A 26,757-nucleotide genomic window follows, 5' to 3' on the forward strand; every position below is an offset into this window, starting at 1 on the left:
CTATATGGATTGACGACGAAATTGAACGCAATATGCCATTAAGCCAATCTGTCATAATGCCTTCTTAACAAAAAGGCAGAAAATTGGAAACCCAGAATAGACTGAATGATCTGACTGAGAATTTTATTTGTTTTTAAAAGTAAATGCGTTTATATTGTTTTTATTTTTGTAAGAAATAAATGTTTGATTTTATTTTTATTAAAAAAACATTATTAAATTTAATACCTAACCATTTTTTATCCGTCTTCCCCTAACCCCATTATTTACATGTTAAGATAGCCTCGCTTAGCGCTGTTTCGCATTACGCTCTACTTCGATGGAACGTATCCCCCGCGTTAAGCGGGGTCTTACTGTATGCAAATTCAAAATAAATTAAAAGTAAATTTAAAAGCATATGACTTGCGCTAAAGTTGCAAAGTAATAAACTAATAATAATTTATAATAAGAAAACTTTCCATATACCATCTCCAAGGAACACAAATTCAATTTAAAACCATGAATGAAAAAAAAAAATGTTTAGTCAGAATTTAAATTAGTATTTTAAATAGTAATTTCTTTTTTAAAATTTGCTAAGAAAAATCTTAAATCGCAAAAATACCAAAACCAAAAGTAAATTCTAAAAATTGAAAAAGTAGTTATTGTCATTGATCTCAAATTAATCGACTTATCAAGGGAATAAACCAACCTACTACAAATTAACAACAACTAAATTAAGAGAGTCTTTCAACTTACTTCCAAGTAGGCATCGAATTATTTGCTAGATTATAAGTTTGCAGTACGAAGGAAGCAGCAGACAGAAGTCCAGCTAGGCCGAATAGTAGCGAACAAGTGCGTTATGTCCAGGGTGAAATCTTAATTAAGACTTAGTTTTGGTTCTCAGTACATTTTGATTGAATAGTCAATACTGCTGTAAAATTACTATTGGCTGTATGAGTTTTAGTTCCATATACATCACCAGAATTTTGTAAGAGTCATATGACATGGATTAATCTAGAAATAACGCATTGCAGAGAGAGGTTTCTATTTTTAAAACTGAGAAGGGAAATTTGCGTTGCTAATTTAATCTTTTACATATTCTTTATTTTTCTTACATATATATATAGTATTTTCGATGCGCAGTTAGTTAGAAGGATGTATAAAAACCAGTAACTTCCAGACGTTCCCGTTTCCAAACACAACTTTATTCCATGATAATTCACATCAGCTCACTTTTTGTAGGCAAAGCCTTTGTCCAATCATCATTAAATACAATAATTTTTATGTACACTGCTTTTTAAAGCTAGGACGTAGGCATTTTAGCAAAGCATATCAGCGCGGTGTTGGCAGAGCAGAAGTTGGGAAAGGAAGATGACGCAGTTTCTTGCGAGTGGGTATTTATATAGTATATGCAGAAAGTACTCTAAGCTATGATTAGTTAATTTTAGGTTGTTATGTAACATGGAAAGGTCTCGAATTTAGGAGAACAGATGGATTTAGGAGGAGAGCATAAAATCTAGAATAGGTAATTTTGAGGTCATCAATCATTTCTTAAAGCAGCCGTCGTATTTTGTTATATCTTACAAATTTATCTATATTATAGAAGAATATTATGACATAATATTCGTGTTTTGGTTATTCGTGTTTTGGTTTATTCGTGTTAAGTTAAATTTAAAGAAATTTGGACAGATAGCGTAATCTAACTTTTGATGCGGTCTTCCGATTCCTACACTTGTATTTGGAAAAGTTTTATATTAGATATGAAAAAATAAAAATGCAAGAAGTTGAATCCTGTACGACCAAAATTGACCGGGATATTTATTTTCAAAGTTTTAAATTTTTAGTGTCATTTTCAACTTGCCTGGAGAGATCGGCTAATTTAAAATAACTCGAGAAAATATGTTTAAATGAAATGTAGCAAAAATTGAGTATAATTTCACAGGCCGTTAGAGGACGTCATGTGGCGACATGACATCAGATCAGATCATTTAAGCATCGGATCTTTTTTAACTAATTTTATCCTCAGAAAATCGAGAGGAAAAATATGCGCGATTAATTTTAATTTCCGAAGAACGCAGTTACAGTAAAAACGCAACAAATAAAAGGTAGTCATGGTAACTGTCCCAATATTATTTCTTTAAAAAAACGCCTACATTTCCATATGAATATATAGTAACATTAACATTACAATATCTGACAAATATTGAGCTGATATCTGGCGGAACTGATCCCTTCGAGACGTGGCTTGCTCAGTTATCTTTTAAAGCCTCATGCACCTCACATGAATTACTCTTAACCTCAGTTTCCGGGAGGGACATCAAAGGAACGAAGGAGAGGGGGGAGAGAAAAAGACCTAGATTTCCAAAGATCAAGCACATCAGCAATAGATAAGGCTACAATGAACTAGAACGTAAATAATAGTAATAAAGTTAAATCATATGTTTCGAAAGCTTCTTAAGGGTGAGATCACCTGCCACTTCCGGGTAGCTTAATGAAGAAACTTCAGAAAATACGTTTCAAATAATAGATACAAGTGTAAATAAAATGGATGAAATACAAAATTGAAAATAGAAATTGAATACACTGAATAAAGATAAAAATATTCGAGGGAGAACAGTTTACTAATAAAATTTAATAATACGAGTATACTGCTCCTCAGAGGGAAAAGTTATGTGCAATAGTGAAAAAAAAATGCAAATATGTTCTTTAAATTTTCAGAATCTAGGGCTAAAAGGCTGGAGAGGATACAGGAGGGAGAAAAATATACGAAGAAATATGATAATATTTTATGTTGAAATTAACTCTGATTATTTGCTTTCTTTCAATTATTATTGCTGAAATTGTTCTGATTACAATCATTAATATATACAGAAATACAATATTTTGAGCGCATTAACTCGCCGAAAAAGAAATAGAACTCATGAAATTCAACAGAAAATCGTGTGTAATGAGAAAAGTTAGGTTAGCAATTTTATAAAACATTATGATTATATTTCAGTTGAATATAATATTTCTGGCTGGCAATTTTATACCAATGCTCGCACGAATTTTAGCATTGATCTGCTAGCGGGCAGCAAGAAACGTAGGCAGATTCAGGTCATCTTACTGGAGGAGAGTTCTTATATGAAAGTGATTTTATCGTACTGCTGAGTTATCACCACGTAACCACCTTCTGAGTATATATTTGTTTGAAAAGTCATGGCGCATTTTTTCTATGTTTTTCAAAGGTCTTTTATTTATAAAACGAGCAATGATCAATGAATAGTATATTGCCCGTTTTGTTCAAAAACTGTATCCTTTCTTTCAATAAGCTTCGTAATTCTTCATTCACAAAAGAATTTAGATTTATCAACAAAAGGTTAAACAAGACGATGATTTACGGCCTCATCTAAGAGGAATGTTATACTACCAAAGGTATTTTGAAAAGAGCGAAACAAATAAAAGTCTGAGGACACAAGTTCAGGAGAATATGGTACGTGCGGCAACTTTTTTCATCCACACTTATGAAATTTTTGTCATTGATCAAACTAGTGCGTGATCTTGTTACCAAATTCCTACCATCTTGTTACCAAATTCCTACCAACGAGCCAACAAATCACTTCGAATGTATGCTGTCGCCAACTAGACAGTTTCAATGAGTCCATCTTCCAGAAATTTGCAGAGCTAATTAATGGTATAGGAATTGCATTCCATTCTGATAAACGCAAGACTACATACAGTTTGATCACCTGACAGAAGCTATTGGAACTTAAATTTTGCTAGCGTATCATTCTCGCTATACCTTTTGCCCTTACACTTTCATTTGTTTCGTTCTCTTCAAAAATTCTTTGATAGTATAACATTCAGTTCAAATAAAGCCGTAAGTTAGTACCTTGTTTTTAGCTTTTTGTTGATAAAGCTAGGTTTTTTTGTAAATGAGGAATTACAAGTTCATTAAAATAAAGTAAAAAGTTATCACATAAAACGGGTTATATTTGGTACGAAATGCCCAGCCGTGGTAAGATAGCTTACCCGCAAAGCGGGTTTATGGTTGCTATAAAATGGCAAAGGAAAGCAGGGTTGCCATATTTGGCGCGAAATCTCCCATCTGGCGACAAAATTGGCGATATGCCATAGACTGATGGAGAACCTTCTGGAACGAATTTTTACCGGTTTGGCCAGAATGTTCTCGAACGCAAGTCAAAAACTATATAAACCCTGCTGGTACGCGGAGACTCAGTTGATAGTCTTTCAATCAGTGCCTAGTCCATCGAATTGATTGTCAATCTAGTCTTGAGTTGGTCGTCGGCTGTATCGCGAATGAGTGCATCGAGAGTGTGCAACGTTGAGGCTATTGAGTGTATCGTCTAGTGCTTCGCGAGCTGTAACGTGGAGAGTGTCTAGAGTACGTAGAGTTCCGAGAACGACTGAACCGAGTCGGGAACTGCACTCTGGTGCTTTGTCGTGAAGCTGTGTTCAGCGTTACAGCCTGATAGCCTGAAAGCTTTTAGCATGTTTGCCGTTTCGATGACTGTAAACGTGCTTTTGGATCTGTCCTGAGATAGCTAAATTGTGTTTTGATACTTCATCCAGTGCTGTTCTTGTTATCCACTCCAAATCCACGAACTCTTACGTAAGAAAAACGTAACAATATTACTCCCTAATCATTGTTCTTCATAAAATAAAGGACCTTATAACAGTTTATACAAATTTAAAAAATGCGCCCTGACTTTTCATGTAACCGAATACTATAAGTTTTATCAGAATTCTTGAAAGGATTTATAATTCTGAAACAAACATTGCTCCAAAACTCTGTTGTAACTATTTCATAAGATTAATACAGCAAACTCCAGCTTAAAAGAATTTTCCGTGTTCGGGCGCCACTGTAGAGACATTAGGTATTTTTGGGAGCAGGAGTAACGAAAAATTAACAACGCCTTCGCCGGGAATCGAACCGCGTAAATCTGGAATATCGCTCAGCGTGCAGAACCATTACACCACGAAGGCACGCTAGGAAGGCGGGAGAAATATCCACTCTGTTACTCGGCTTCGTGAACTCAGTTTTTTTATTCTTATATGTTGGTATATTGTGCATTTTTTGCTTTAAAAATAATCGAATTTTTTTTGCTCTTATCTTCCGGTTAATGCTTTTATGCCTTTAGTTAATCTACATGCAATAGTTGCACAATTATCAACAATTTAAAAGTTGTTTAAGTGCGGGGCAGCCTAATTTTTTTACCATAGCAGTCATATTTGTTTACATTTAAAACTTAGCAGAATAGTTATCAGGTTCAATGTTTCTTCTTACCTTCTTCGGAAACATACAATGACCTGACTAGAACAGAGAGCTTACTAAAGCTATGTTCACTAATTGTAGTAAGTAGACAGGATACAGACGAAGGGTATACAAAACCCTTTATTTTTTTCTTTATATACAATGACTTCCGTACTTCGGAATACAATGACCCTCCACTCGGGGTCTAACTTAAAAGATATCAAAATAAAACTAAACTCTAATTTAACTTTAGAATAAGATTGGCCTTATAATAACAGGAAGCGTATGTAGCACAGAGACTGTGAACACTACAATACGTTTAATTTATCAAGAGGATTAAAACCTCTGGCCTGGAAGGCAAAGTAGCAACTGCGTAACTTCTAAGGTAAGCGGCCTGCTTCGAACTCACGGCTTCCTCTCTTCTGCTTGGCAAAAAGGCCACACTTAAATACTTGGCGTTCGCCAGACAACTTTGCATAAACTCCTTCACGCTTATAATTCTGGCCGGAAGTAGAAAATAAGAAGTGATAGTAAAGATTTAAAATAAAATAAACGTTAGTAAAACTTAAGATCCTTACATACTTCCCGCCAGAGTTAATTAGTTTGAAACTGAGGTCTAAAACGACCTTGTTGAAAACTTTTAGCTCTAGAAACTAACGCGAGGCCAAACTTTTACAAACATAACTTAGCTAGAAACTAGAAAATTTTAAAAGAAAGAAATTTGTTACAATAGCAGCTCCCGGAATATACAACAATCTTTTTTCTTTTTCATCTGTAGTGCATCAAAACAGGAGCTTTATTCAATTCTGGTTCCTTCCAGAGATCTGGAAGGAAAACTAGTTTAATGAAATGTTACAGAATGACATTGCAAATAACATATAGAATATACTTTTCTTAACATTCTTATTTCATTCATGACTATTTTAATTATCTCTCCCCGTGCTCTCTGACATGTGTTGTAAAAACACCAAACACGAATGTGTTTCTGTCTATGTGTTCAACACTTCCTCCTACAATCAAAACACTAACGTGTTAAAATTCAACATACGAGACCTCTTAACACACCCTAATTTCAACTCTAGACCCTGAGGTACTATTCTGAAAGTGGCTAACTCTAAAGTGTAGCGTCAGAGAGCCTAACTACATCATTCAACCTTTAACACATATTCAGCATGATTTAATCTTTACAGTCACACGAATAACAAATTTTTTAACATTACTTTCACTTTTACCATATCACGTTATTTCTAAACATTCAAAATAACAGTTCACATGTATACAAGAACATATCAAGATGCCGTTAATTTTACACATTTGAAAACATACATTAGTAGTACATTGTTAACTTCTATTCTTTTCAAAGCAAGTGTCAATTCTTTCTACATTGAAATAATACTACATTTCAAAAAGTCTTTCAGACTAAAACTTCTTTCTTGTTAGAATGTTTTAAATAAAATTTATATAATAACTTTTTACAATATTTAAGTCTTTATACAACGCTATTATACATCAACTTTAGTTTTACGCGCGAGTAATTGAAAAACATAATAAGAAAATCGGTCACAACTCATTTCTCGCCCTTTTGGCGATAAAGGTAGACCTCGCATGAGGTAAAACTTCTTCAAATCTGCCACTTGCAGTAAGAATGAAAGATTAACTTAAGTTTGTAAAGTAACACAAAATTTTACTTATCTTTGTAATATTCAGACATCCTTTTCTGGGCCCAGTCTTTAAAGGTGCTGCAGACCGTTGCTTGGTTGATCCTCCTTCTTGTACGGGCTCGCCCTTCAGTGCTTTCCTCTGGAAGCTTCCGTTTTTCACCACTACGGCCACCCTTGAACATCTTCCTTCTGTCCTCTGCTTGTGGTCTTGGCCGTTTGAAGGCAGCTGGTCTTGGTGGAACCGGGAAACTTCTGTCGTGATCCTGCTTGGACCTCGTTGTTGGCCGTTCAAATTTTTCTTGTACTTTTTCCTCCGCCGCTGATGGCCCTTCCGCAGTTCGGCGACTTTTGCTGCGGAGAGTTCTGTCGGATGAGTCAATCTTCCGTTTCACAGCCGGGTTATAGTTGCCGTCCTTTCTCCCGGTCTTTTCCACATACGTCGTCCTTCTCCCTTCTTCATTCTGGGGGTGTTCGTGAACTCTGTTTTTTGGACGGTGGAACGACTTCTTTTTCTTTGTACCTTCAATTTTTCCGCGGGGCAATTTTCTTTTCACTTGCTTCTGTCTCTCATTGGCTTGCCCTTGTACTTGTCGTTTTCCCACCTCTGGAACTTGTACCTGCGGTGTCTGCCGTACCGGATCCTGCAAAAGATCTGAAAAGATTTGCATTTTATTACGGTCATAGAATGGTTTTATCTGGTCAATGTTTGCGGAACAGGTTTCGCCATTTCTTGCCTTTAATACTACAACAGCGTGAGTTATTTTTTCTATAACATATGGTCCTTCAAAGCGTGGGAAAAATTTGGCAGTTTTATCTTCTGGTGCTGAAGAAAGTGAATGCTTAATTTTTAGTACTTCATCCCCTACTTTATAAGTTACTCCCCGTCGTTTCAAATCATAATAGAGCTTCTGTTTTCTTTGTGCTACTTCCGTATTCTTCTTTGCTTCCTTAATTAGTTTTTCTATATCACCCATTTTAAATTCTGGGGCTCTTTGTTGCACATAAAATAATTTATCTAACGGTGTTATAATCTTTCTGCCTAGAAATAACTCAGCAGGAGTTTTGCCCGTTGTATCATGTTTTGCGGTCCTAAGGGCGAAAGCAAATTCATTGACATAGTTATCCCAGCTTTTATGAAAATTTTTAACATAACTACGGATAATTTTCACTATATTTCTGTTGACCCGTTCCGCTATATTTGATTGCGGCCGATACGGGACCATTTTTAAATGACGTATGCCCAGTTTTTGGCACATGTCTTCAAATATATTACTTACAAATTGAGGACCATTATCCGATATAACTTTTAGGGGCGCCCCGTATTTTAAAATATATTTATTTAAAATAGAATCGGTAACTAATTTCGCGGAGGCTCGTTTTAAGGGAACAATTTCGGTCCATTTACTAAAATGATCAACTATAACAAGGAGATAGCGACTTTTGTTTAACTGACTTTTTGGGAAAGGGCCCAATAAATCGATACCGATTATTTCATTTGGAAATTCGGATTTAATACTATTTAGAAACCCGGCCGGGCGGAAATTAATATAATTAACGGCTTGACATGTTGGGCAGGACTGGACATACGCCCTTGTTAACTTTTGCAGTTCAGGAAAGTAGACTGCCTCGCGTACGCGTTGAGTAGTTTTTCGAATACCAGCATGAGAAGCTAAAGGGCTGTCATGGAGCTCTTGCAGGATATTTAATCTAAGACTAGCTGGGATAACAGGTCGAAATTCGTTGTTGGAATTCGTAGTTTTTGTATAAAATAATAGACCATCTATTAGTTCGTAATGGGCCGCCCTATTTCTTATCGCCACAATATCTTGGTGGCTAAAATTTTCAGGATCCTTCAAATACTCATAAATACTTCCAAACTCAGGATCCTTACCCAGTTCGGTTATTACAGTTTCTCGGGAATTTATTGTACACGCTGTCAGCATTGCAACTTTTACGGTATTACCCTGTTCGTCTAATTTAATTCGTGACAGGGCATCTGCTACGATATTTTCCTTTCCGGGGGTATGCTTGATTACCAGATTATATTCTTGCAGCTTGAGTGCCCATCTTATTAACCTTGGGGATAAATTTTTTCCAGAGTACAATCTAGTTACCGCCGCATGATCAGAATATACTGTTATCGGCGCCTTTCCAAAATAGACTCGGAACTTTTGCACTGCTAACAGAACTGCAAGTGCCTCTCTCTCGGTCGCGGAATAGTTTCTTTGTGTTTGATTTAAAGTTCGGCTAAAAAATGCTACTGGCTGCTGATTTTGCGAAAGTACCGCTCCTACCGCATAATCCGAAGCATCCGCTGAAATTTCTAAATTTTCATCCTTTTCAGGAAATTTCAACACAGGGGCTTGCGTTAATGCTTGTTTTAATTTTTCGAAAGCACTATTGGCTTCGGCCGTCCACGAGAATCTTGCCTTTTTCCTTTTTAATTTTAACAATGGCTCAGCGATAGCCGCAAAATCTTTTATAAAGGACCTATAATATGAACAAAGTCCTAGAAAAGAAGAGAGCTTCTTTGCCGTGTTTGGAGTGGGATACTTTTGTACCGCGATTATTTTTGATTCATCTGTCTCGATCCCTTTTTGCGATATTTTGTAACCTAAATATTTTAATTCAGGGGCTGCAAATTTGCATTTTTCGACATTAACTTTTAGACCGGCCTCATTTAATAAAGAAAACACCTGTCTTAAATCCTGTACATGTTGGTCTAGATTATCACTAGTAATAATGATATCGTCTAAATAGATAAATGTGGACTTTCCGAGAACAGGTCTTAACACAATGTCCATGCATCGCTGAAATGTTGCTGGGGCGCCTGAAAGGCCAAACGGCATTCGCAAAAATGCATAAGTGCCAGACTTGGTTATAAAAGCAGTCTTAGGCACGTCCTCAGGCCTGATCCCTATTTGAAAATAACCATTCGTTAAGTCTAAAGTTGTCATAAATTTGGTTGATTTTATGTTCCTTAAAATTTCTTCTATAATCGGTAACGGATATACCGGATATTTCGTTATGGAATTTAATTTACGGTAGTCAATAGCGAATCTCCACCTTTTTGGATGCTCCAAAGGATAATCATTATTTTTCTTACATAAAACCACCGGACTAGCATAACTACTTGAGATAGGCGTTACGATCTTTTTACGTAGCATATCGGTAATATGCCATTCTATAATTTTTTCCTTATTCTTATCATACCGGTATGGTTTTTGACGAACCGGCAATGCATCTCCGGTGTCAATACTATGGTTAGTAACCTGGGTAAATCCTGGAATATCACTAAATAAGGAAGCAAATTCACTTACCACTTGTCGGATTCTATCTTGCTCGTCATTAGGCAGGTGGTCGAGATTTACCCTTGGCGGTTCAACCTTTTCTACACGCACTGGCTTCATCGTCAGCTTAAGAGACGCTTCATTAAAATCCAGTGTAGCTTGTGCGTCTGAAAGAAAGTCTATTCCTAGTATTAAGTGTGCTTGCAAATTCTTTACTATAAAAAACATCACCTTTACTTGTTCGTCCTTGATACGGATGTACAAAGGTACTTTACCTACGCACTTACATTGTTCTCCTTGCGCCGCTAATACTGTTGTATTATCCGCATTATATATGCGGTATTTGCGAAAATACTTTCTAAAAAAGACTTCTGCCACACAGGAACACTGCGCGCCGGTATCCAGGAGTGCGGTGGCCGGGATATTATTTACCAAGACTTCAATCTTCGGAAGAGTTAAATTTTTCACCATTACTGTATTTAACTTGTAGGAAGAGGGGTTTTCGTGGCCTTCGGATTTCCGCACCCTCTCGTCAGCAGAAATCCGTTTTAGTTTAAATTATTTTTTCTTTCTGTGCTTTCCTTCTTTCTCCACTGGCCTTGAGACTTTTTTCCTGGGTTGCTATTGAACTGTCGACGTTCGCCGGCTGTTTTTGAATGCTCGGGTTTCCTTGCCCACTGATTCGCTTTTTCTCCGTAGCCATGTGCTTGAGTTTGCTGTAGTCTTGGCGTACCAAATTGGTTTCGCTGTTGATATTGGCGTCTTCTTTCGACGTCCGCCGTTCTTCTACTTTCAAACTGGATTGCTAGCTCAAATAATTTTTCCAGTGTAGTCGGATTTCTCAATTCAATAAAGTCTTGCACTTGGGGTAGTAACCTCGGCAAAATCACTTGAATTATTTCAGGATCCGGACGGTTTCCATACAAGAGCTTGAAAACGTGAATTTTTCTTAAAATAAACCTGGAGAGGTTTTCCATTCTTTGTTGATATATACTGAAAAGTTCTGTTTCTAATTTCGCACGATCCCTTACAACAGGGAAGGCTTTTAGTAGGGCAGTCTTGAAATTTTCGTAGGTATAGGTGGGACTTCCTGCTTGACCCAAGAGACTTCTGCCGATACATTTGAACCAGTTAAGCGCTTGGCCCCTCAAAGCGCTGGTAGCTAAGGTAACTTTTTGAAACTCGTGCACGGGGTAGAGCATGAAGTGGTCATCCAATTTTTCCAAAAAACTGGTTACCTGTGAGTGTCCATTAAACGTTGCTTCTGGTTTCATCGAAGCGCGCATGGTCTGGACAATATACCCAAATCCTTCCAGGGCGGCAGCTGGCATTTCTGGATTCTGAGCTGTTTCTGCAGGCAGCACAGGTTCTTCTTGAAACTCGGCCATGGTTATTCTTCGTCGGGCGCCACTATCAGGTTCAATGTTTCTTCTTACCTTCTTCGGAAACATACAATGACCTGACTAGAACAGAGAGCTTACTAAAGCTATGTTCACTAATTGTAGTAAGTAGACAGGATACAGACGAAGGGTATACAAAACCCTTTATTTTTTTCTTTATATACAATGACTTCCGTACTTCGGAATACAATGACCCTCCACTCGGGGTCTAACTTAAAAGATATCAAAATAAAACTAAACTCTAATTTAACTTTAGAATAAGATTGGCCTTATAATAACAGGAAGCGTATGTAGCACAGAGACTGTGAACACTACAATACGTTTAATTTATCAAGAGGATTAAAACCTCTGGCCTGGAAGGCAAAGTAGCAACTGCGTAACTTCTAAGGTAAGCGGCCTGCTTCGAACTCACGGCTTCCTCTCTTCTGCTTGGCAAAAAGGCCACACTTAAATACTTGGCGTTCGCCAGACAACTTTGCATAAACTCCTTCACGCTTATAATTCTGGCCGGAAGTAGAAAATAAGAAGTGATAGTAAAGATTTAAAATAAAATAAACGTTAGTAAAACTTAAGATCCTTACATAGTGAATTCAATCAGTTTCTTCATCTTCAGTGTCTTTTTGCCGAGTGGGACTAAAAGTAAACTTTTAGTTTTGTGCCACGAAAAAGCTGCCTTCTTAGCCCGTTGGCCGAATTGCTTGTTTTTGCGTAGAAACTCCATTTCGAATTGTAAATGCTTTTAAAAATTGTTTTAACTGTACTTGATGTTTTATATTTTTCAATATTTTTCAATTTTTAATAAAGATTTCGAGGTTTTATGTATTTTGGCCTTGTCGCCTTCGTTGTGAGAACTGAATTAATTGAATGAGAAATGTATCTGTAATGAAGTTCGATGAAATAAGTGTAAATGAAATGCAGGAAAAATTGCGTATAATTTATTCCGTACAAGGAAGTCATGTGGTGTACACTTTAGTGTTTTTAATTAATTAATTTTTTTTAATAGCCCGAAAGGGACTAATAGTTTTGTAATGGTATTTTGCGTTGGTTCGCTACGAATGGCGAACCACTTTGCAAATTTTGCCATCAAATATTATCGCCCTGTATTATTTTTAAAGAAGTTAAATAACGAAGAATTTGTATGTATATGCGTATTCTCCTCGCATTGTGAAAGGTCGACGGTATCTAGAGCCATCAAATTGTAACTAAGGTCATAGTTCTAAAAAGATGACTTTGATTTATTTTAACTTAATGCACCTAATTATAAATTGATATTTTTAAAAATATTTTTTATATTTTCTCTTCTCCTCAAAATTTCGGAAACAAAAATATAGTGTTTATTTCTGACACATGCTTTTATAATTGACGAATTAAACAATTTCGTGCAAGCACAACTGGTTCGTGCAAGCTCAGGTTTATGTTTAGAAGAGTGTCGCTACTTCGTGTGTGCGCGCAGTTTTTTGATCAAAAATGGCAAATTTTGAAATTAAATATCCTGGTCAATTTTTGTCAGGATCATTTGAAGTCAGACTTCTTACAATTCTATATTTTCATAACGAGCATAAAACTTTCGTAAATGTAAGTATAAGAATTTTCAATTGCATTAAAAGTTAGATTTTTGTTATTTTTCCAAAGTTAATTTTAAAAAAATTCACATTTCCAAAACATGCATAACTGGAAGTTATAGCAGTCCTATATATAAAAATTCAACGTTCTAGGGCTGATCGTTTTTGAGATACGTATGTATGAACAGGCGTCACGAAAAAATCCATTTTAAATCTATTTTATGGTCTGTTTTGGATGAAAGAGTTCTTTATTCTGACCATACCTACAGAATGTCAGAGTGAGAGCCACCCAGAACGAGGCAAAGTAGCCCATAGATGGTTATAATTGTCACTTGCTCCGAAGATGATCTCGGAAGGATCAAACTCTCTTCGACATGATTTAACATCTAGCGATCACATATGACGGAACAGACTTGACGATACCATTACAGTCCCTGTTAAGCCTGGACGGACCGCGTTAGAAACGGTGGTTCTTGTCATGTGAAGGCAGCTAATCTCTCCATTATGTCCACTCTCAACATGTGGACTTTACGAGGTACCAGTTTGGGGTGCGGGATGGTCCCGGTTAGCCGCGTTAGCAATGCAGCCGCTCACGCATTGCCGCTTCTGTACTATTTACAGGAAGAGCCCGCGGAGGAGTTTCCGTACGTACAGTCGTCATGGAAAATAAATCAAAATGAATTCAGAACGGTTAAAATGATAATTCCATTGAAATATGACACTCAACATTTTTCACGATTCCATACTTGCTTTGCTTGGCGAATCCGGAACCAAGCAATAGACATCTTTTGAATATAAAAAACATTTATAACAAAATAAGAGAGAAAAATGGTATATATTTTCATTGGGTCAAGGCACATATTGGTGTTGCTTGGAATGAGAGGGCGGATATGCTAGCTAAAGAGGCAGCCCTGGAAGAGGGTGATATTCATGACGATATTAATGATTCCAGAAGAATTATCTTGAGAAAAATGAAAGCAAGTATAATTGAGAAATGGGTTCAGGAATGGAATGGTTCAAATAAAAATAAGAGTTACTTGAAAACTTTGACCATAAAAAGAAAAACGGATCTATTTAATAATATAGATATAATTCAAGTTATCACGGATCATGGTAGATTCCCTATTTAAAACGTTTTAATCTCCAGGGCAATGATCAATGCTTGGCTTGTGGGAAATACGGAAATGCAGCTCATTTTATGGAAGAATGCAAACTGACCGAGAGTGTGAGGACGAGATTTGGAAAAATAAATGAACAGAATGTAATTGAAAAAAAGAAAATTCTTGAATAGCTATGCAATAGAATTTATGATGATTGTGAATGAAACAAGACTATCATAGGTATAGGACATTAAATATTTTAGTTTTTCATTTGTTTACGAGTTTATATGTTAGGTGAGTGAGTTGTGTGTCGTCTTACTATTTTTTTGTTTTCTAACCGATTGTGCTTATGATTTTCCTTATTTTGTATCGAGTGAGTGTATTTTTAAAGATACACAATCTGTGTTAATCTGTTTAATCTGTATATTAATCTTTTGATTTTATCTTTTAACTGTATTTTTGTTTGTCTGCGTCGGGTGTGCTGTGTTAACCATGAGGCCTATTATTATCGGCTAGGAGGGTTGCAGCATACTCGTAAACTAAACTAAACTTGCTTTGCTTCCTACAAGGAAGTAATGATGGAAATAGTTAAAGGGACGCATTGATTTCTTAATTCATGTACGTCATTTGTCCTTTCATTTAAGTTTTGTTTGTTTGATTAGTAAACACGTGTTCAATTTTCCCTGTTATTTGAATGCAAATAACATGCACTTTAGTTAAAAAGCAAATAACCTTCTTCAAAATATACTTAGTAAAAAAATGTACGGATATTTCAGTATATATTAAAGATCTTACACTTCCCTCGTTCGACCAAAAAATTAAAAACTGAATTCAAGTAGTTTATTCAATAAAGTTTGCTCAAAACTATATCGAAGAACTTAAAAAGTACTTGTATATTAGCTTTCGTAAGCGCACCTAAAATTACCAAGAAAAATTCTTTTGATAAAGAATGTGCATCAAAGAAATAAATGGCAAGTAAGGAGCATAAATTAATAATCATCAGTTGTCAAAGCGAAACCTGTTAACAATCTTTCTTTTTTTTCAAAATGATTAATGACCGCATATTTTTACTCTTCCACATTTAGTGATTCGCGGAAATTTTAAAGCATTTAACTGAGGAAAATGATTATTAAAAGAATACATATGCAGTTAGAATAACAAATGCACAAATGTAACGGTTTAATATTTAATTTAGCTTATTTTATTTGAATTTATTTAACTTTTGCTACCAAAATTTGCTGAAGTATTAGACGAATGTGAACGCAACATGTTCCAGCAATCAAACCTTACTGTTTTTCCATCAGTTTCATACAATACTTTTATGAAAAATGTGAAAGTAAATCAGATATATAACTTGTGACTTGTGGCTTTTTGACAATATGCGACCAATCCTTAAACGGACTGTCTATTTGAATCGACGTCTGGCTTATGTAAAATTTTTAGGATGATTTGTGTGTTAATAATAATTCTAGTAGAGCTATACAGAATATTAGAATCAGAAGTTAATACTCTCAATAATTTAATGCCCGAGATCCGTAGTATAGTCACAGATGTTAACCGATGTTTTTTTGGTCTCAAAAAATACTTGAAGTCTAACTTCACTAGCAGAAAAACGAAGATTTTAATTTGCAAAATCTTAATCAGACCCATTCTTACATACCCTGCTGAGACCTGGGCAATGACAGAAAAAGCTAAAAGTATCATTTCTGTCTTTGAAAGAAAAATTTTGAGAAGTATTTTTTGGTGGCGTAAAATGTAACAATATCTGGAGAAGAAGAACTAACTCTTAACTCTATAAATCTTTTAAAGCAATAGATATACCAAAATATATAAGGACTCAGAGAATTAAATGTGCAGGACACCTGTGCAAAATGGATGAAAATCGACTAACTAAAAAGATCTTTTCGGCCAGACCATTCGGCACCCAAAAAAGAGGGAGACCTAAACTTAGGTGGCTCGACTGTTTGGAAAAAGACTCAAAAATTTTTAAAATAACCAATTGGATGTCCATGGCCAGGGATAGAAGAGCTTGGAATTCGATTCTGAAGAAGACAAGGGCCCATCCTTGGCTGTCTGCCCATTGAAGAAGAAGAGCTATACACATGTCCGTTGTTAATGAAATCTTAAACTTTGAAACCTTACTTATATGTTCAAAACCTAGGTAATATTTCAATTCACTGATATGTTCAAAGGCATACTGCCACGAATTTTACTCCGAAAAGAATCTTATGTTGGAGTCAATGAACAGGCGTCATATAGATCGGATATAAAGTTTCGAAATTTTTAAGATTGTAAACCATTTTTTTTTCTCTTTCGAAACAAGAACGATAAAAAATATTAATTGAGCGATTTTCTACATTTTTTTTAAATATGTGTTGCAGTCTGAAGCAGACTGGAGAAAAAAGCGTTTCTCACGGAAAAATTGCATTTTAATTTGCCACTTGGTACTCTTAATGATGAAATTTGCCATCCTGGCGCATTTAGGGACGAATTTACAATATTCGTTTTTCCGTTTTAGCTTCAAGTAAAAGGCTCGTTGTAACATTGTTATTACATCCAATTTCTGAAAGTGAATATTCAAAGCGATTTCTTCATTATCTCAATAACGTTCTCTTTTATTTCATAATTTTTCTGTAATTTATTGCTTGTGATTTAATAATGACCAAACATTTCATCATCGATAGCGTGTAATTGAGACTAAGAAACAGGAAATAAAATACAATTAAAAAAATATTTTTATACAGTAAGTTATTATTTAAAATGGATATGATAGTTTATGCACTAAAAGGAGAAAAATAATTTATCATATTGCTTTATGGAAATAAAACATTAAATAATTCTCTTTACAGAATTCATCTAAAATTTTATATCATAAATAAAAAGCTTGGCGTGTCCATGATAAATATAAAAATATAATGGCTTATACATTTAACATTGCTATTAAATTAATAGATTGTGTTATTTAGGCGCCTCACACTTTTATTATTCCCTCTGACCGACACGGGATTTCACTAAGAAAGCCCAGATTTCCGAAAACTGCATGAGAAAGAGGTATTTTCTTGAAAGCAGAATATCCCGGTACTTTATATCGGTACTTAATTACCTGAAATGCTTTTTAATTACGAATTTTAAGTCGAATGAGTTAATTTTTTATTGATTATTTAAGACAGAAATGAAACATAAATTGCATGATATAATTTTTTTTCTTTTCACTTTTAATATTAAATTTGTGAATCCCCAAGAATAAATTGGGATTTATTTTTGACGTGAAATGTCAAAGATCAGCAGAATGCTCAGAATACTGTCCAATCATATACACATAAATGCTTTAAATAAACCTAATTACATTATAGAAGATTGTTTCTGCATCAGTACTTTAGTTGTAATTAAACCTTAATTTAATCTACCGTTCTACGTGCTTGGTCTGTTACACGTGATACACAATTTGAATATGTTTTCTGAAGCTTTCCGTTTCTAAATGATAGTAGCAGCATGTTAAGGTTTATTATTAATTTCACGGTGGGTCGAAAAACCATTTTCGCTTAATCACGCTATTAAGTTTTTAGGGAACAGTTAAAAATATTTATGCAGATATTTAATAGCGAAGTAAATGAAAGCAGTGGTATTATTATTTTAATCAGCAATTACAAATATTTCTAATATCCCAAGAGAAATATTTGGAAATATTATAATCGGTGGTTTTAACATCAAACATTTTAATGGCTGTCGATTGAAATACGAATTAACTTGTTCTGTTGGTAATGCTTCTAAAAATCGAGGAAATACTATATTTCATCGCGTATTTCCCTTCCCTTTTTTTCATTAATTTTATCGTCCAAAATCGAGAAGGGCAAAATGATGTAAATAACTTAATTTCAGAAGGGCGCGGTTACAGTAAGAATGTAACGAATAAAAAGTAGTCATAGACAATTTACCAGTAATTATCACAATATGATTTATAGAAAAAAAAACCTATATTCCCATAAGAATGTGTTGTAATATTCACATTGCAATATCTACTGATGTATCTTCATATCTTTTCATCTGTTTCTCTGTACTTGAATCTCCCTCCTTCTTACTGTTGTTTCTACTACATCTTAGGCTTCAAATCATCGATAAATAATTAGAGAAAGTGAATTTGCAGCTGACTAAGCTAAATTATAAACTGAATGTTATGTTTGCTTCGCTGGCATAAAAATCAGGTTGGCATAAATTTCAACAGTTAGAAAAGAATTGATGTGACCATCATAGGTAAAGACAGAAGAGGAACACGCCAAAGTAAAGCATAAAATTAAAAACCAAATACAGAATGTATGGATATCCAGACATAATGTATTTTATCAGCACACAACGCTTAAAATGGTCTGATCATCTAATCAGAATTTCAGAAAATACATCTACCAAAAGATTATTCGCTTATAAGCCAACAGGCACTCGGAAGAGAGAGAAACCGAAACTCAAATGGCTTAACATTCTGGACGACTAAGGCCAAGAGAAGAACTTAAAGGTCATTAAGGCCTTTCTAACTTAAAGGTCATTAAGGCCTTTCTAACTTAAAGGTCATTAAATGGAGGACTGAGGCCAAGAGAATAACAGCCTGGAATGAAATTCTAGAGAAGGCCAAGACCCATCAAAGGCTCTAGAGTCATTGAAGAGGAAGACTAGTATGGAATCAGAATTATTCTAGAACATTGAATACAAGATCCAATTTAGCACCTGTTTCTATTCAAAATGAAGCACGATAGAACAAAATTTATTGCGAAGATTTAGAACATTTTCTATTTAATAATAACAAAAAAATATCTGAAAGGGACTTTACATGATTTCCTTGTACGACCTATTAAATTATACACATTTTTTGCTGCACTTCATTTAAACTTATTTCGTCGAAATATTCTGAATTAATCGATTCCTCAAGAAAAGTTTAAAATGACATAAAAAACTGAAAATTTTGAAATTAAGTATCCCCGTCAGTTTTTTCGTACGGAAATCAAGCTTCTTATAATTGAATTTTTCCGTAATGAGTATGAAACTTTTCCAAATATAAATACAGGAGCTGGAAGACCGCATTAAAAGTTAGATTTTGTTATTTGTCCAATTTTTTTTTAAATTTGACATTGCGAAAACATGTATATTTTCTTGATTTAAAACACTTCTGTAACTGGAAGTGTATACTACGACCAATGATTGCGGAAAACAAAGGCCAGGTGAGGACTTTTATGCCTAGTAAGTCACCACTTTATAGTACACACTTTTATACAAGGATATATATATACCCACTCTTTTCGGTACAGCCGGCTGCTATAAAAAAAGGGAGGGTCACAACTAGATATTATAGCAGTCCCATATACAAAATTTCAACATTCTGCGTTTCAACATATACAATTCTAATTGGTTTTTTTGAATTATGCGAGATTTCACGAAAAAAATCCATTTTAATGCATTTTGTGAATGCTATTCTGTCCGTATATACAAACGTCATGCACAAAAATAGTCAGAATGGATTCGAAAACCCTCAAAATGGATATTTCCGTTGAAATATGATACCACAAATTTTCTTCTTTTACAATACTTCTTTTACTTCGTGGAAGGAAGTAAAAAAAAATGCAGTCAATTACGGTGGTAGTAGTGGTGGAGTACGTGATTTCTTTCTCACTTCAGCGTTTAAAGGTTTCTTTGTCTTAAGAGACAGGTATCTGTAGTGTTTTTAAAAATATTGATTAATAACTGGATGCCCCTTGGCATACGAGGCTCCTCGCAATTGCAACATGCGCGACCCCATAAATCTGCTCCTACTTGTGATGTGTTCATGACATGTACTTAAGCGTTGGAAATGAAGTAAAAGAAAAACCACAGTTATCCAACTGTGTTGCTTTGATTCTGATATATTTCAACATAATAAAAAAGCGCTCGTGGAAATATAATAAAACGTTTAATAAACTAATAGTTATTTATCTATAAACGTCTGGTAGGGAGTAAGCCGGTGGTCTCAAATTCAAATTGCATACGGGCCTAATGCACGATAAAACGTATAAATATTTATCAAAATATGCATAAATATGAATAAATGTATCGCAAAGAAACATTTGAACACTATAAGTTTTATACATATAAGACAATCATGTCGGATGATCATATAAGATGCTCATAATTCAGATATACTGACAGCTAAATATTTAAACTGTTAAATTAAAAGAACAAATTATGAAAACTTCTGAATAAAAATGTGGCAATTTAGTTCCTTTCTCTTTTTATTAAAGTTTTCTATATATGCTAGTAGAGTATGTAGTAGTTTGTAGAGTTTCTATATGTATGTATTTCATTGATTACAGAAACATTTCCCTAAAATGTCTTTTTTTTTACTGTATTCATTTCTCCCGCTTTAATTCAGTATAATCACGTTTATGTATATATTCAACATAATCACGTTGATGTTTATATTTGCTATAACTTTCATATTTTTTATGATTCTTCAATATTCTATATCTCATAGTATAGAGTCATTAGGTTATTTTGATGCTGGAAACGAGAAAAATGATCAGACCCTTCCCGAAACTCGAACCTGGACCTCTCGAATACGCGCCAAGTGTGCTACCGTTACACTACGAAGGGAGAAAAAAGAAGGGAGAAAACACTTCATATACTCTCCCTTTTAAAGGGCGACTGGGGTTTTGGGAACCTAATCGCCAAATCCTAATGGTGAAGAATCATCATCCACTACCTTTTAGTTCGGGCGCCACTGTAGAGTTATTAGGTTATTTTGATGCTGGAGACGTGAAAAATGAGCAATTCCCTCGCCGGGACTCGGACTTGGAGTTCTTTAATACACGCCAAGTCTGCTATCGTTACACCACTAAGACAGAAAGGGAGAAAATACCTTATATTTTTATATGTAAATATTTATAAATATGGATATATAATATTATCTTCATCATAGAATGAAGATGCTTATGGCTCAGTCGGATTCTTTTCTTATTAATGTTCAACTGTGAGAAGAGTTTTTCACGTATTTATTCCCAAATAAAGCGAGTATTCGTAGTGCAAAAATTCGTAACTGAGCACGTAGAGACATTAGGATTTTTTGGAAGCCAGAGAGATGAAAAATTAGCAACCGCCTTCACCGGGACTCCAACCACGGACCTCTGGAATACCAGCCCAGCGTGTAGAACCACTACACCACGGAGGACGCTAGGAAAGTGGAAGAAATACCTTATATACACCTCTTTTTAAAGGGCCACTAAGGTTTTAGGGCATCTAGTCGCCAAATCCTGGGTGTGGAGAATCATCATCCACACCCTTTTAGTCGGGCCCACTTGTAAGATCTATCTCTAACTGTCCACATGCATTAACTTAGATCCTACGATGAACCTGGCGAATTCTCGCACAGGCGTGAAATAAATACCAGCACAGAAGAAGGGCGAAAATAACCCTTTGTTAACTCACACTAAATTAACAGACAGCACAGACTTCGTGCTTTACCAAAACACAGTTCACTTGCGGCGATAACTTAAACGTAGACGAGAATACAAAATCAAATCTAAAAAATAAAACGAGTGCAAGAACGCACTTCAAAATTTCTCCTAAGAGATGGACTCATAGAGATCTAACCGGCGTGATACTAAACTGAAAACGGCCAAAGGGCCTAACTCGAGTTACCGCGAAAATAACAACGAAACGTGCGCTAGGCTAGCGAAACACGCTCTGTATCACACGTTTAAATAGCACTTCACTTAACTTAAAATTTACATCCTCCTGGCGAGAGAATGTGAGGGGAAGTTTGAGAAGTTGAGAACAGGTAAACTTAAAATAAATTTGTTATGCAAATTAAGAAAAACCCTACAAGCATACTTATTTTTTGGCAAGTACGAATAAACGTTAATCAAATATGTAGCTTGAAATCTTTGAATAAAATTTATATCACAGTGTAAATTAATGAGACCAGTTTGTAGACGTTTCAAATTCACTTTGGATGATTATGAAAATAATGTAAACTAGAACTCCAAATAGTTAAAATCTTAAAATCTTTGCAACAAATGCATAACTGAAATGTATTTGCGTATCTCATAAAAATATTTCGTAGGCCGCATGCTTCCGACACGGGCCGCCAGTTTGAGACCACTGGAGTAAATAATTAAAGTTCGATAAAAATTACGGAATCATCTTCTTTATTCCATTTATGACATAAAAGATATAAGAGTTCAATAATTGATTTATTAGGTAGCGGTAATGTGACTACATAACAGCACTTTCAAGAAACACGGAAAAGAAATGGAAAAATATTTCTTTCACTTTTCTTGTGTTCTCGCTAAATAAGATGAGAAGGACGCAGAACGCGATTATTGTGAAAAGTTTGTGCTCTCCGATGAGGTTATTACAGTATATCCATATCCGCAAGTTCAACGCCTAAGAATCGGAGAGGAGACCAGATTGTCAGAATCATGCGTTTCTTACCATTTTGCTTCAGCTGTTATTCGGGTAAACGTAATTCCTTGGTAAACAGAATATTTACTTACTCAGCAACTTTCCAGTTCTTCATTTTTATTGGCTATGTGTATGTCATGCTCCACTTTGAAAATTTACTCGTGTCTCTTTTAATTTCTAAGGTAGAAATCTTTTCTTATTCGCCACTACCATAATCACTGAAATTGCCTATAATCACTTTCGTATTAATGCAAGCGGCTTATGTAGGTCTAACTTCAATCGAAAATTTAAAGCATGTCTGAGAATTTAAATAGCAGAAACATCAGATTATCATAGACAGAAATACAAAAACCTGGTTTACTTACTTTTAGAATGATTTCGGGGCCGTTTTCTTAATGTTTGAAATATAAGCAGTATTTTTTTAAATATTAGATCGAATAGTTCCTCCCCCCCTATTTTTTCCTTGCTTGTAAGCCTGCTTCGTAATTTCTGTGATAGAAATGCTTTTCGTAAAATTTCCGGGAGTATTGATTTTTATTCCTCTTCCAAAACCCATCCATCAAGTGGGTTTGTGCTTAGCTGTTTTCAAGAAACCAAAGGCACAATATTCCGTAGGTGAAACCTCATGGGACTTTGCGAGAATAGGTTGAAAGGGTACATATGCAATACCTGTATCAGTCTTCATTTTTTCAAGGTACTTTTCGATGTATGACTTGTTGCTTTGTCTTGATGACGTTTCAGTCTTTGAAATGCAATGGGATAAAGAAATAGAAATTTTTCTGTAAATATCGAACGTAAAAATTTCTGTTGATAGTATGTTGAGTTGATTTTAGGATTTTTTCCCACTCTTCCTATTTCAATTTCTTGCGATAATCATAAACGCTTTACTGAGACTTTCTTTCCCATTGGCGGCACCAGCTTTGTCCATTTTTTTCTCTTCGTTTTCGGTAATAAACAGAATTTTTTTGTTGCAGTCATTTAAGTAAACCTATATTTCATCAAGGATGGCAATATATTTTCACTTATTTCCTGTTAAATTGTTTTCTTACAGTATTTTCCGAACTGTTCTGCGTTGAGCCACATGTCTTGGTAAAAAGTTGATAAACAATAATGCTTTTTAGCTTTTTTTAAGTTGCAATTTCTAGTTTATTATTTTATTTATTTTTGCTGCAGATGTATTTAAAATCTTTGCAATTAATGTCTGTATCGATGTATTTTTTCTTAATAGCAACTTTCTAACTTAAAAACATTAGAGACCGTACGTACTTTTTTCGAGTTTTTTTTTTTTTTTTTTTTTTTTTTTTTTTTGCGTTTGGAGTTTTCTTTTCTGGAAGAAGTAATGATTCCGGGTTTTTCTCTTTTCGATTAATAATGTTACTTATTTTTCATATAGAAATTTTAATTACGTACATTTCGCAATGTTTCTGAATTAAGGAACAGGAATATTTCTGTATAGAAAGCGCAAAAAGACGTCCGTCATTCCTTATTTACACGTGACATTTTGAAAGAAGAATAAATTTCAAAATAGCAGACGATATTTCTCATTTCAAATAATAAGCGTTTGCCAGAAATTTTGTTCTAAAACATTTGATCTGTTTACATTCTGTATCGAAGCTGTCCTAAAAATGTGCAAACATCCTCTGTATTTTTTGTCATTGTATATAGTTTGGAAAGAGGTAGTACTTTATTTATAGCAAAGAACTGTAATATTTAATTGTTTTGTTTTCCCAGAGCATATTGTGCCGGAGGACACATGCATGATGGATATTCTTAGTCGGTGGGGACACAACTGGCCCGCTGTCACTTTCCACCTCCAGTACAGCGACCCAGTTGAAAATCTAGGTGGTTTTGGTAAGTTAGTTCTTTTACTAAGCTTAAACATTCATTGATCGTATACATAAGTGAAAATGTGATTTAAATACTTTCTGAATAACTACTAGAGTCGAGCAAAGTATTTTATTTCTAATGGGAAGTAATGGGAAATATGCGTTACATGGAATTCAATCATTGCTTTGCATATATTACAAGTAAATAAATGTACTGACAATTTTACAGCCCGAAAAATACTTTCTTTTTCTACGTCATAATTCATGAACATTTATGACAGTAGAAGAACAAAAATATTTTCCCATGATTTGAAATGGTAATGAATGCATTTACTACAAGCGAAAGAAATTAACTTACGAATGCATTTTCCTGGTACTTAGAGAAATGATCGATTGTTTAGTATAGTAAAAAGAGGAAATATTGTATGTTTAACATTCATTATCAGTGTAATAAATAGTAAAATTATTTCCTTTTAGCGCCAAAAACTTCTGAATCTGGTTTTGAAGTTCCTTATTTACATACTATTTATTGTCATTTTAGCTGTGTTAAATACACAACATGTCAAAAACTGTAGCTGTATAAACTGGTCAAGCTTCTTGTGGAATTCATAAAGGTATATTAGTTATATACGATTGAAATGTTGATTATAAGAATTTCTTTAACGCGTATAACGGAAATTATCGCCATCAAACATTTCATCGAACTGAAATTGCATGGGAGCCGTATGCACGATCTGAAAACAGCTGACGGATCAGATTATTTGTGAACAATATGAAGAATTTTATTGACAAAATAAAAAATATTTTAAATGAATTTTAAATTTCGCTTACTAAATAGATATCAAATCTTACGTAAAGAAGAAGAAGAATATTGAAAAAAATTCAACTTTATACTTATTTTCTATTCCAAATCTAAAGTTTCTTACTTGCTAGACATTTTTATTGGTTACATTTTGTAATTCAACCATATTGACTGATAAATAATATTAATAGTTCAGACTAACATTTATTTCAAATAATTTTGATATATTTAATTAATCATTAACTTACTTCATTTTTTTTTTCATTTTGAACACATAGAATGTCCTCGTGAGCTGCAAATGTCCAACATGGAGCTTACAAAATTAATTAAAACATTCAATATTGCATGCATTAATAAAAGAAACAAGAACAGAGAACAGCAGTCTATACTTTACAAACACAGATAAATTGACTGACAAAGTCTCACCAATCTTTTTTAAATCATTCTGCAGGCATAATCTAGGACCGTAGAAGGTAGGACAGGAAAAAATCAAATCGTCTACATTTTGAGGTACTTCTTTCTCTTACATAAAAAGTTATTTGATCTTAGATTAAAACGAAACAGGTAACTTTCAAATTTACTGTAGACAGATAAAAACTGAGATGCTTTAAAAGTAGGAAACAAGAAAGACTCGGAATGCAGTCTAATAGAAGTCTTAATAGAAGGAAAGAACTTTTTCGTGCAAATCAGCATTACAAGATGCTTCACTTATATGAAAACTTCTTATATTAAAAGGGTTTCTAGTAATGAAATGGAATGCTACTACTGATGTCGATGGCTAAGAAGGATCTTTAGCTAAGAAACCAGCTCTTTCATTTTTACAGATTCTATGATGACCACGCAGATGAGCAAAACGAATCCGTGATCTACTTGATGGCAAGATAAATATAGAGAAGTTTTGCTTGAAAAACTCTGCATTCATTTTTAGTGAGATGCTTAAAATAGCAAACCTGAGATTGCTCTTCAAAATGCATCTAATACTGTCAAGATAAGATTTCATTTAAAGTTTTAGGGATCAAAACAAGCCGAGCTATCTTCCATTGTGTCCCAATGCATCCTAACGATAGACAAAGATTGAAAGGTCTGTGCAAAAAAAATTTTACCCGCCGTATGAAATTACTGTATAATTTCATATGAAAGACAGTTTGACCCAGCTGATTTGAACTTCTTGAGATTTTTAATACCCTGTTAACTTCTGAAGTAGAGAACTGACAGTCAATAAATGAAATATATAGCCCGTCTGACTCAGTACGCATAGCTCTATGAGAATTCTTATCATCGCACACATTATTACTTAGAAAACTGTTTGTGCTAATATCAGAGGTACTATCACTCAGTGACGAAGTAACACTTAACATCCGGGAGTTTAATCCTTGAAATCTCACTGCTCTTCGCAAAATTGGTCTTAACCCCATACTCGTATATCTTATCCCAGACATTGTGAACATTAATAGTTTCGAGAAAA

At 34.5% G+C, this 26,757-nt stretch overlaps 1 protein-coding gene across 1 annotated transcript in view; it reads left to right on the forward strand.

Annotated features, from left to right (window-relative positions):
• ASPP (Ankyrin-repeat, SH3-domain, and Proline-rich-region containing Protein) overlaps nt 1-26,757 on the forward strand; it is an 818,500-nt gene that overhangs the window by 236,788 nt on the left and 554,955 nt on the right. Inside the window, exon 4 of the mRNA XM_085806749.1 lies at nt 24,396-24,515. Coding sequence (XP_085662875.1) covers nt 24,396-24,515 — 120 coding nt within the window. The remainder of the gene's footprint in view (nt 1-24,395; nt 24,516-26,757) is intronic.

Source organism: Stegodyphus dumicola, chromosome 12 (assembly GCF_044657685.1).
Source record: "Stegodyphus dumicola isolate Sdum_Otavi_A_Nest chromosome 12, ASM4465768v1".
Lineage (NCBI taxonomy): Eukaryota > Metazoa > Arthropoda > Arachnida > Araneae > Eresidae > Stegodyphus > Stegodyphus dumicola.